The 12,704-nt window shown below is 40.2% G+C and overlaps 1 protein-coding gene across 1 annotated transcript; it reads right to left on the bottom strand.

Annotated features, from left to right (window-relative positions):
* Positions 1–773: 773 nt before the first annotated feature.
* LOC110503101 (uncharacterized) lies at positions 774–12,463 on the bottom strand. Its single transcript, XM_090217062.1, has 2 exons — positions 11,897–12,463; positions 774–3,287 (listed from the first exon to the last, which is right to left on the bottom strand). The coding sequence occupies exons 1-2, from the start codon at positions 12,249–12,251 to the stop codon at positions 2,074–2,076; spliced, it is 1,569 nt and encodes a 522-aa protein (XP_090073188.1). The 5' UTR covers positions 12,252–12,463; the 3' UTR covers positions 774–2,073.
* Positions 12,464–12,704: the final 241 nt, after the last annotated feature.

Raw genomic sequence — 12,704 nt, forward strand, 5'->3', positions numbered from 1 at the left:
GCAGAGACATTGAGGGCTTCCACCATTTTAAAATAGTCAGAGTTGTCAACTGGGTGGGGATTCCTATGGGTTGTAAAGCCTCAATGGCGCAGCCCATGCGGTCACGGATACCACAATGACACAAAGTTGAGGCCTATCTATCTCTATGCTATCAAGACTGTGCAACGACTAACGAGGAACTTTGTTCAGGTATGCAGATTTTGCGTCACTGATCATTTTGGCAAATCACGATATCGCAGGTAAGGGGTGATGCTCAATGTAAAGACAGATTGCTGGCTCACACTGTTTTGGCACTTTTGGCACATAAGAAAAGCAATAAATAACTGATTTATTATTATTGAAACTCGAAATGACTATGCTATATTTTGATCAGCCTATTCATTATAGAGATGGTAGACATCTATTTTGAAGCTATTACTTCATGTATTGAACCTAATGGAATCATTTAATGACCATCATTTGGAATCTGTGTCTGACTTTTGTCTTCAGGCGCTAGGTCAGGCATTGGTACTACCTACTGCCACATACAGTATGCAGAGCTGTGGGAGACCACCCCAAGTGTGCCCCTGGTAGAGCCCGGGGTGGTGTTTACCATGCCACCAGGCCTTCAGCAGGCTTGAAAAGTGGGATTGATCTGTTTGATCCATTTGTTTGTTTCAGTTTTCAGTAGTTGAATCCTTTGACGCATTATTGATTTCAACATTTTTCCTTTTCAACAAAAATGCACTGGATTGGGTGAAGTTGGTCATTGGTTCCATTTGTTTAGCAATATGTTAAAATTAACTTATGCTTTATTTATATAGCACATTTCAGACATGGATGCAATGCACTTCATAGAAAAATAAAAAAAGAACTGAAATATTTACTACACAACAAACATAAGAGGATAAAAAACGAAAGAATAAAGATAAAAACAAAGACTAACGAGCAGGAAATGCCATTAGCTAAAATAATAAGAATAGGATGCAATGTCCAACCCAAAATATAAGTTTGTTTTACTCCATTGTTTGTAAAGAAAATACTTGTAAAAAGTTGGTTGCATGAATAATTAAGATGACTAAATGTTACATGAAATGTAAATATGACATATATATATATATATATATATATATAACCAAATGTACACCCCTTTGTTGATAGGTATTGGCAATAATTCCCTTAATGGTGAGGCATGGAATAATACGAAATATATATATTTTGCCACGCTGGATGTTTGACATGAGTAGGTGATTTGAGTCACGCTTCTTCAGAAGAGGAATAAATACAATTAGCACTTGAATGTTGTAAATAAATAGTGTGTATAAATACTAGAGTGATGTACGATTGTTAATACAATTGTTAATAGACCAATTTTTTAATACTCTGTCCATGTGTATAAGCTGCAAGTATTTTGAAATTAAGTTGTTTTCAAGTCATTGAAATAACAAACTGAAACATGTGTATTTTCAACTTTCACTGTCAACCAAAAGTGAACGTACAATACCAGTCAAAAGTTTGGACACACCCACTCATTCAAGGGTTCTTCTTTGTTTTTACTATTTTATACATTGTAGAATAATAGTAAAGACATCACAACTATGAAATAACATATAGAAAACATATTTTATATTTGAATTTCTTCAAAGTAGCCACCCTTTGCCTTGATGACAGCTTTGCATTCTCTCAACCAGCTTCACCAATCAGTTGCACGAGAGGGGGGAGATGAGGTTACATGTCCTGTTAAAACTAACAGCTCAAAAACCACATGGAATCTGGGAATAATGTTTACCTCACTGGTTAGAGGACAATTTGTTGAAAAACATCTAGCTACATTTTGAGGTGTTGCATTTTTTTTCAAGTGGGTCCCAACACGGTAAGTGTAACGCAACACTTTCTTTGTTAATCACATAAATAGTGCTCTTTCAATTCAGAGCCTGTTTTTTTGCCCTTATGAGGCTAATATCAATAGAATGGGGGGGGGGGGGGGGGGGGGGAGTTTAGGGTTATACATTGTGACATTAAAATACTCCTACTACAATGTTAAAAGCATTCTACATTGTGACATTATTTAATTGAAATCATGGTACAATGTCCTCATATATGTATTTTCTGATGTTTAATCAGAGATTTTCTACCAGTGTATCTCTTCCCACATTGATTACAGCTATAAGGGTTCTCTCCTGTGTGTGTCCGCTGGTGCATAGTCAGATGGCTAGATGTAGTAAAACTCTTCCCACATTGATCACAGCTATAAGGCTTCTCTCCTGTGTGTGTTCTCTCGTGCATAGTCAGATGGCTAGATGTAGTAAAACTATTCCCACATTGATCACAGCTATAAGGCTTCTCTCCTGTGTGTGTTCTCTGGTGTATAGTCAGACGGCTAGATGTAACAAAGCTCTTCCCACATTGGTTACAGCTATAAGGTTTCTCTCCTGTGTGTGTTCTCCGATGTACCATCAGGCAGCTTGAGTGAGTAAAACTCTTCCCACATTGGTTACAGCTATAAGGCTTCTCTCCAGTGTGTGTTCTCTGGTGTGATTTTAAATGTACTGAAGAAACAAAACTCTTTCCACAGTTAGGGCAGGGGTAAGGTTTCTCTCCTGTGTGTGCTCTCTGATGTATTGTCAGCTGTCTAGATTCAGTAAAACTCTTCCCACATTGATAACAGTTATAAGGTTTCACTCCTGTATGAATTCTCTGACGTTTTTTAAGGTCCTCTGAAGGGGTGAATCTCCTCCCGCAGTCAAAGCAGCAATGAGGTTTCTCTCCAGCCTGAATTCCCTGGTGTGTTTTCATGCTGCTTGGATCATTCAAACTCTTCCCACACTGATAACAGATAAAAGGTTTCTCTCCAGTGTGACTTCTCTGGTGTACTTTTAGTGAATCTGATCTTGAGTAACTCTTTCCACAGTCAGAGCAATGGTAAGATTTCTCTCCTGTGTGTGTTCTCTGGTGTATAGTCAGATGGCTAGACGTAACAAAACTCTTCTCACATTGATCACAGCTATATGGCTTCTCTCCTGTATGTGTTCTCTGGTGTATAGTCAGACGGCTAGATGTAACAAAACTCTTGCCACATTGATCACAGGTATAAGGTTTCTCTCCATTGTGAATTCTCTGGTGTACCTTTAGTGTATCTGATCTTGAGTAACTCTTTCCACAGTCGGAGCATCGGTGAGATTTCTTCCCTGTGGGTTTCCGCTGGTTTTTCTTGAGGTGTTCTGATGTGGAGAGACTCTTCTCTGCCTCGTCAGCTTCATGATATTGATGAGGCTCTACAGAGGATCCACGATAGTCAAGTCTCTCTCCTGTGTGAACAACAAAGTCAGACAGATGGTTAAAGGCCCACAACAGCAGAAATCCCCTGTTTATTTCAGCTAAAAGGTGATTCCCATGACTGTCTAATGAAGTATAAATGCTTTTACAAATGTATTTGCCAATTGTCTTAAAGACAGTCAAGTGACAACAGTCATATTATATATTTTTTCACATTAGTGGTAAAGTGGATTATTCTAGGCTAGAAATAAATGAGACTTTCTGAAACCCTTCGTTCTGTGCCAGATGACTTTTGGTCACCAATATAGGCAGGCTCCCTTCTAGGTTTGCTAAAATTTGCCGCATGAGGGCCGTGTGCACGCTAATGTTAGCTCCATGCTAATGCAGAAACCGCTAGTTACGGATGCAGTAGATCTGCATGGAGCAAAAATGGTGAGCTAAGATTTTCTACAGAACAAAAATATAACTGCAACATGCAACAATTTAAACGTTTTTACATAGTTACAGTTCATATAAGGAAATCAGTGAACTGAAATAAATTCATTAGGCCCTAATCTATGGATTTCACATGACTGGGAATACAGATATGCATCTGTTAGTCACATATACAGTACCAGTCAAAAGTTTGGACACACCTACTCATTAAAGGGTTCATCTTTATTTTAAATATTTGCTACATTGTAGAATAATAGTGAAGACATCAAAACTATGAAACAACACATATGGAATCATGTAGTAATCAAAAAAAGTGTTAAACAAATCAAAATATATTTGAGATTCTTCAAAGTAGCCACCCTAGGCTTTGACGACAGCTTTGCACAATCTTGGTATTCTCTCAACCAGCTTCATGAGGTAGTCACCAGGAATGCATTTCAATTGACCGGTGTGCCTTGTTAAAAGTTCCTTTGTGGAATTTCTTTCCTTCTTAATGCGTTTTAGCCAATCAGTTGTGTTGTGACAAGGTAGGGGTGGTATAAAGATGAGACCAAGTCCATTTTATGGCAAGAACAGCTCAAATAAGCAAAGAGAAACGACAGTCCATCATTAACTGACCTTCATGTCTTAAAGTAATCAAGAACATTTCAAGAAGTTTCTTCAAGTGCAGTCGCAAAAACCATCAAGTGCTATGATGAAACTGGCTCTCATGAGGACCGTCACAGGAAAGGAAGACCCAGTTACCTCTACTGCAGAGGATACGTTCATTAGAGTTGATTGCAGCCCAAATAAATGCTTCAGAGTTCAAGTAACAGACACATCTCAACATCAACTGTTCAGAGGAGACTATGTGAATCAGGCCTTCTGTTCCGAACGTGCTAGACGGCCAGTTCGTATAGCATTTAGCCGTACCCTTATCCTACTTCTCCTCTGTTCCTCTGGTGATGTAGAGGTTAATCCAGGTCCTGCAGTGCCTAGCTCCACTCCCACTCCCAGGTGCTCTCATTTGTTAACTTCTGCAACCGTAAAAGCCTTGGTTTCATGCATGTTAACATTAGAAGCCTACTCACTAAGTTTGTTTTACTCACTGCTTTAGCACACTCTGCCAACCCGGATGTCTTAATCCTGGTTTAGGAAAACCACCAAAAACCCTGAAATCTCCATCGCTAACTATAACATTTTCCACCAAAATAGAACTGCCAAAGGGGGTGGTGTTGCAATCTACTGCAAAGATAGCCTGCAGAGTTCTGTATTACTATTCAAATCTGTACTAGAAGTCGACCGATAATGATTTTTCAACAACGATACCGATTATTGGAGGACCAAAAGAGCCAATACCGATTAATCAGCCGATTTTTATATATTTTTATTTGTAATAATGACAATTAGAACAATACTGAATTAACACTTATTTTAACTTAATATAAAACATCAATCAAATCAATTTAGCCTCAAATAAATAATGAAACACATTCAATTTGGTTTAAATAATGCAAAAACAAAGTGTTGGAGAAGAAAGTAATATGTGCCATGTAAAAATGTGTGCCATGTAAAAAAGCTAATGTTTAAGTTCCTTGCTCAGAACATGAGAACATATGAAAGTTGGTGGTTCCTTTTAACATGAGACTTCAATATTCCAAGGTAAGAGGTTTTAGCCTGTAGTTAATATAGTATTTATAGGACTTTTTCTCTCTATACCATTTGTATTTCATATACCTTTGAATATTGGATGTTCTTATAGGCACTATAGTATTGCCAGTGTAACAGTATAGCTTCCGTCCCCCTCCTCGCTAGCCACACTCGAAGCATCGTTACCCATCGCTCCACAAAAGCCGCGGCCCTTGCCGCGCAAGGGGAATAACTACTCCAAATCTAAAAGCGAGTGACGTTTTAAACAGTATTAGCGCACACCCAGCTAACTAGCTAACCATTTCACATTGGTTACACCAGCCATTAGGCTGATAGGCTTGAAATCATAAACAGCGATGTGCTTGCAAAGAGCTGCTGGCAAAACGCATGAAAGTGCTGTTTGAATGAATGATTACAGGCCTGCTGCTGCTCAGTCAGACTGCTCTATCAAATCAGACTTAATTATAACATAATAACACACAGAAATACGAGCCTTAGGTCATTAATATGATTGAATCCGGAAACTATCATTTAGAAAACAAAACGTTTATTATTTCAGTGAAAGACGGAACCGTTCGGTATTTTATCTAACGGGTGGCATCCCTAAGTCTAAATATTCTTGTTACATTACACAACCGTCAATGTATGTCATAATTACGTAAAATTCTGGCAAATTAGATCGCAATGAGCCAGGCAGTTGCACATACCCTGACTCTGCGTGCAATGAACGCAAGAGAAATGACACAATTTCACCTGGTTAATATTGCCTGCTAAACTGGATTAGTAAGATACGTTTTTTTTACCTTTATTTAACTAGGCAAGTCAGTTAAGAACAAATTCTTATTTTCAATGCCTAGGAACAGTGGGTTAACTGCCTGTTCAGGGGCAGAACGACAGATTTGTACCTTGTCCGCTCGGGGGTTTGAACGCTCTAACCACTAGGCTACCCTGCCGCCCCATAAAATAAGTTTAATGCTAGCTAGCAATTTACCTTGGCTTCTACTGCATTTGCATAACAGGCAGGCTACTCATGGAGTGCAATGGTTAGAGCGTTGGACTAGTTAACTGTGCGGTTGCAAAATTGGAACCCCTGAGCTGACAAGGTGAAAATCTGTCGTTCTGCCCCTGAACAAGGCAGTTAACCCACAGTTCCTTGGCAGTCATTGAAAATAAGAATGTGTTCTTAACTGACTTACCTAGTTAAATAAAAGGTATGAAAATAAAACATTTATTAAAAAATTATCGGAAATCGGTGCCCAAAAATACCAATTTCATATTGTTATGAAAACTTGAAATCGGCCCTAATTAATCGGCCATTCCGATTAATCGGTCGACCTCTAGTCTGTTCCCAAAAATTTTAGCTTCTACTTCTAAAAATTCACCTTTCGAGAAACAAGTCTCTCACGGTTGCCACTTGCAAGACCTCCCTCTGCCCCCAGTTGTGCCCTCGATACCATATGTGAATTGATTGCCCCCCATCTATCTTCTGAGCTTGTGCTACTAGGTGACCTAAACTGGGACATGCTTAACACCCAGGCCATCCTACAATCCAAGCTTGATGCCCTCAATCTCACACAAATGATCAATGAACCTACCAGGTACAACTCCAAATCCGTAAACACGGGCACCCTCATAGATGTCATCCTAAATAACTCACCCTCCAAATACACCTCTGCTGTTTTCAATCAAGATCTCAGCGATCACTGCCTCATTGCCTGCATCCGTAATGGGTCTGCGACCAATCGACCACCCCTCATCACTGTCAAACGCTACCTAAAACACTTCTGCGAGCAGGCCTTTCTAATCAACCTGGCCGGGGTATCCTGGAATGACATTGACCTCATCCCGTCAGAAGATGATGCCTGGCTATTCTTTAAAAGTGCTTTCCTCACCATCTTAAATAAGCATGCCCCATTAAAAAAAAATGGAACTAGGAATATATATAGTCCTTGGTTCACTCCAGAACTGTCTGCCCTTGACTAGCATAAAAACATCCTGTGGCGTTCTGCATTAGCATCGAATAGCCCCCGTGATATGCAACTTATCAGGTAAGTTAGGAACAAATATACACAGGCATTTAGGAAAGCTAAGGCTAGCTTTTTAAAACAGAAATTTGCATCCTGTAGTACAAACTCAAAAAGGCTTTCCACCTGGCTACCCCTACCCCGGTGAACTGCCCGGCACCCTCCACAGCAACCCGCCAAAGCCCCCACCATTTCTCCTTCACCCAAATCCAGAAAGCTGATGTTCTGAAAAAGCGTCAAAATCTGGACCCTACAAATCAGCAGGGCTAGACAATCTGGACCCTCTCTTTCTAAAATTATCTGCCAAAATTGTTGCAACCGCTATTACTAGCCTGTTCAACCTCTCTTTCGGATCGTCTGAAATTCCCAAAGATTGGAAAGCTGCCGCGGTCATCCCCCTCTTCAAAGGGGGTGACACTCTAGACCCAAACTGCTATAGACCTATATCTATCCTACCCTGTCTTTCTAAGGTCTTCGAAATCCAAGTTAAAAAGATTACCGACCATTTCGAATCCCACCGTATCTTCTCCGCTATGCAATCTGGTTTAAGAGCTGGTCATGGGTGCACCTCAGCCACACTCAAGGTCCTAAACGACATAACCACCATCGATAAGATACATTACTGTGCAGCCGTATTCATCGACCTGGCCAAGGCTTTTGACTCTGTCAATCACCACATTCTTATTGGCAGACTCAACAGCCTTGGTTTCTCAAATGATTGCCTCGCCTGGTTTACCAACTACTTCTCTGATAGAGTTCAGTGTGTCAAATCGGAGGGCCTGTTGTCCGGGCCTCTGGCAGTCTCTATGGGGGTGCCACAGGGTTCAATCCTCAGGCTGACTCTCTTCTCTGTATACATCAATGATGTTGCTCTTACTGCTGGTGATTCTCTGATACACCTCTACGTAGACGACACCATTCTGTATACTTCTGGCCCCTCTTTGGACACTGTTAAATAACCACCAAACAAGCTTCAATGCCATAAAACTCTCCAACTGCTCTTAAACGCAAGTAAAACTAAATGCATGCTATTCAACCGATCTCTGCCCGCACCTGCTCACCTGTCCAGCATCACTACTCTGGACGGACTTAGAATACGTGGACAACTACAAATACCTAGGTGTCTGGTTAGACTGTAAACTCTCCTTCCAGACTCACATTAAGCATCTCCAATCCAAAATTAAATCTAGAATTAGCTTCCTATATCGCAACAAAGCATTCTTTACTCATGCCGCCAAACATACCCTCGTAAAACTGACCATCCTACCGATCCTCGACTTCGTCATCTATAAAATAGTCTCCAACACTCTACTCAAAAAACTGGATGCAGTCTATCACAGTGCCATCTGTTTTGTCACCAAAGCCACATACACTTACCCACCATTGCGACCTGTACGCTCTTGTTGGTTGGCCCTCGCTTCATACTCATCGCCAGACCCACTGGCTACAGGTTATCTACAAGTCTCTGCTAGGTAAAGCCCCGCCTTATCTCAGCTCACTGGTCACCATAGCAGCACCCACTCGTAGCACGCGCTCCAGCAGGTATATCTCACTGGTCACCCCAAAGCAAATTCCTCCTTTGATCATCTTTCCTTACAGTTCTTAGCTGCCAATGACTGGAACGAATTGCAAAAATCTCTGAAGCTGGAGACTCATATCTCCCTCACTAGCTTTAAGCACCAGCTGTCAGCGCATCTCACAGATCACTGTACCTGTAGATAGCCCATCTGTAAACAGCCCATCTATCTACCTACCTCATCCCCATACTGTATTTATTCATCTTGCTCCTTTGCATCCCAGCATCTCAACTTGCACATTCATCTTTTGCACATCTACCATTCCAGTGTTTAATTGCTATATTGTAATTACTTCACCACCATGGCCTATTTCTTGCCTTACCTCTCTTATCCTACCTCATTTGCACTCACTGTATATAGACTTGTTGTTTTGTTTTGTTCTACTGTATTATTGACTATGTTTTTTTATTCCATGTGTGACTCTGTGTTGTTGTATGTGTCGAATTGCTATGCTTTATCTTGGCCAGGTCGCAGTTGTAAATGAGAACTTGTTCTCAACTAGCCTACCTGGTTAAATAAATAAAATAAATAAAATACTATGGAACGCTGTTTGGGTCTTTGCGTGTCAAAAAAAGATACACGTCAAATAACACTATTTGACAATAACACTATTTGACGCGTTAAATAAGCTTTTAATTTAACGTGTCAAATAACACAGTTCTATTACAGAATGTTGTGTGTTCTGAATTTGCACGCACACGTGCAAGCCTAGCGCCACCACTACTATCAGTAGCACTGTCAAAGCTGTACAAAAAGGTCTGCAAACAAGCAAGCATCGGCCACGAACAATGTGTTTACAATACCGCGTTGGTAATAAAGCATTATTTGTTAGACCGCAACTTCTGGGGTAGCTAGCTTTAGCTTGGTACCTAGCTAGCACCAATATAACCAGCTTGAAAACAATGACCTGTAGAAACTGCAGTCATTTTCATTATTCTTAGCAATGATTTAAGAATCATTGTGAGTAAGTATTAGCTAGGTAGTAACTTGTTGTTCGCCATCTGGCTAGTGATGCTTGACCGAACCAGGTTATATGTTGTGAAGCTAGCCACAATAAGGATTGGCGCAATTATGTGGAATTTGTGGTTTGCCTTCAAAATAAAAGTAACTCTTTGAAAGTGATGCAGAAGGATACAATTGGTGGAATCATGCCATATTTAGACTAGATAATGTTAAACAAGATTGGAATTGAGAAGCAATGAAATGGGGTATCAGTCAACTTGGTGACACCCACAGAACACAACTGTGTTTAGGCAAATATTAGCATTGTCGCAGGACTGACTGTGTGAAATCACCTCCCCAGTCAGCCTACTGTGTGTAGTGACATTTATATTACACTGTACAGCTTTACCTAAGGATTGGGGATCAATGAAATGGGGTATCAGTCTACTCAATACACAATATATTTTTTTCCCAATGTCCACCTCAGTTATCAGACTCCAAAACATCCACGCAGTATTGTTTTTCCTCAAGAATAGTGTTCAAAACACATCATTTGACAATAAATGTGGCTCAATTTACTGTTGTTTAAGAGTCCCGCAATAAGAGCTACAACGCTAATGTTCTCTGGGTGTCACTGAGTAGACTGATACCCCATGTCATTGATCCACAATCCATAGGTAAGGCTGTACAGTGAAATAAGTATGTCCCCAACGCAATTCTAAAGTATAATACGTGTGTGATTTCAACTGATTGTCAAATTAACAAATTATTGTCTTGTTGATTTTATATAACAACACTCCAACCTTGCTTATGCAATTATGGCATAATTCTACTATTTGTATTCATTTGCATCACTGTCAATTACATACTTTTATTTTGAAGGCTAAACGCAAAGTCCACTATTGTGGCTAATATTTATTGTGGCTAGCTTCACATAGATGGGTCCGACCACCATTAATCAAATAAGAACGATCTTGTAAATTAGGGTTATTTTAGATGATGTTAGCTAACTATCTAGAGCGAGTATGAGAAATCTTGGTTGAGAATGAAACAACTGAACAACGAAACAGCACAGCAAGTAAGTCAAAGTTTTGGGTTTTGATAATGTTTTACTGATAATGGGGCCAATTGTGCGCCGCCCTATGGGACTCCCAATCACGGCCGGATGTCATAGAGCCTGGGTTCGAACCAGGGACTGTAGTGACACCTCTTGCACTGAGATGCAGTGCCTTAGACCGCTGCGTCCATGTGTGTGTTTTAACTATTTAACTGTACCAAAATGCTTAAAAGGCCACTAAAATTGTAAATATTGGTTATTGGTATTGGTATCGTGTTTTTTTTGGCAAGTAAAATATTGGATATCGGTATTGGCCAAAAATGTCATATCGGTGGATGACTACTTGTAACCATAGTGTAGCGAATTCAGGGGGAGCTCTGAGCTGGACTCAAATCTGGGCCCAGCCACAGTCAAGACAACACATTTTAACCGTTACGCCAAGATGTCTTTACTTCTTGACGAGGTCGCTAGGTTTTGGGTTAAGGTTTCTACAATAGCTTTCTCTGTGGATTTGAGAGTGGTTACATTTCTCCAGCACCCATCCCTCAGATGTTAACCAAACCAATTCTCAGGTATACCATTTTGTTGCTGTTTAAATCCTTGGTTGCCCCTTTAAAAAAGACACAATCAATCAACAAACCAAACTGCAACTCCTCAACTCTTAGTCAAGAGACTGGCATACATAGCATTTATATTAGCCCTCTGATTACATTTAAGAGCAAGACCTGCAGCTCTGTTCTTGGCCAGCTGCAACTTAACTAGGTATTTCTTTGCAGTACCACATAGCTGGACAATAATCAAGCGAAGACAAAACTTTGAACTCAGCCAATATGTTATATTCTTCAAGAATAAATGGCTATATATAAATAATTATCAAGTCTAAATATGGATGTAACAACTGCAGATTTACCCTTTAACACCACACGTCTGATCAACAACTGCAGAGTTTGTGTCTCTGTTTTTAAGACAGTACTTACTAGTGTTAATCTGGGCCGATTTTCCCAAACGCATTTTAAGGCTAAATTCATCGTTAGAACCATAGGATGCCTTAAGACCACTTTGGGAAACCGAGCCCAGATATCCAGTTTCCTCTTCCTCCTCCTTTTTCGATGTGACAGTCATCTCCCTATTCTCTTCTTTCACTCTGACAACTCCATCCTCCTCTTGCTCCTCTTCTTTCACAGTAACTTCCTCCTCCACTTTCACTCTGAACGCGTCTCCCTCTTCTTTTACTGTAACTTCTTTCTCTTCTTCTTTCACTCGAACAACATCCTCCTTCTCCGTCCAGCAGACCTCTTCTTTAATAGTTGGAGAGTAGCTTAGTGAGGTCATGGTCGGCGATGTCAGCTTGCTTGCTAGGATAGTGCTAATCTAACCAGCCAGCTAGTTTACCAATAACAACACAGTAAATATTACATTAAATGGGATAACTAACTAGACAACAGACATTGGTTTAAAACATAGTGGCTAATATACACGAAAGCGTCTAACGAGCTGTATCGGTTTGGCTAGCAAGCTACGGAGGTGGCTGTCTAACTGTTGCTGTGTGTAAGAAGCGTCCCGTCCACTAGATAATACGTCACATTGGCAGCATTGCCTTAAAGCCCGACATCGCCATCTGCTCACTGGAGTGTGTAACGCAGTTGAGTGAAATTAATATTTTATTTTCAGACGGGGTATGAGGAAGCATGAGTTTTTACTCACCAATGTAACAAGACAGCGTGGTAAAATGTTTTGTTGTAATCACGATCTGGCTACCTATAAGAACAAACAAATCAAATAAAT

Source organism: Oncorhynchus mykiss, chromosome 23 (genome assembly GCF_057628025.1).
Source record: "Oncorhynchus mykiss isolate SJ-2025 chromosome 23, ASM5762802v1, whole genome shotgun sequence".
Classification (NCBI taxonomy): Eukaryota; Metazoa; Chordata; class Actinopteri; order Salmoniformes; family Salmonidae; genus Oncorhynchus; species Oncorhynchus mykiss.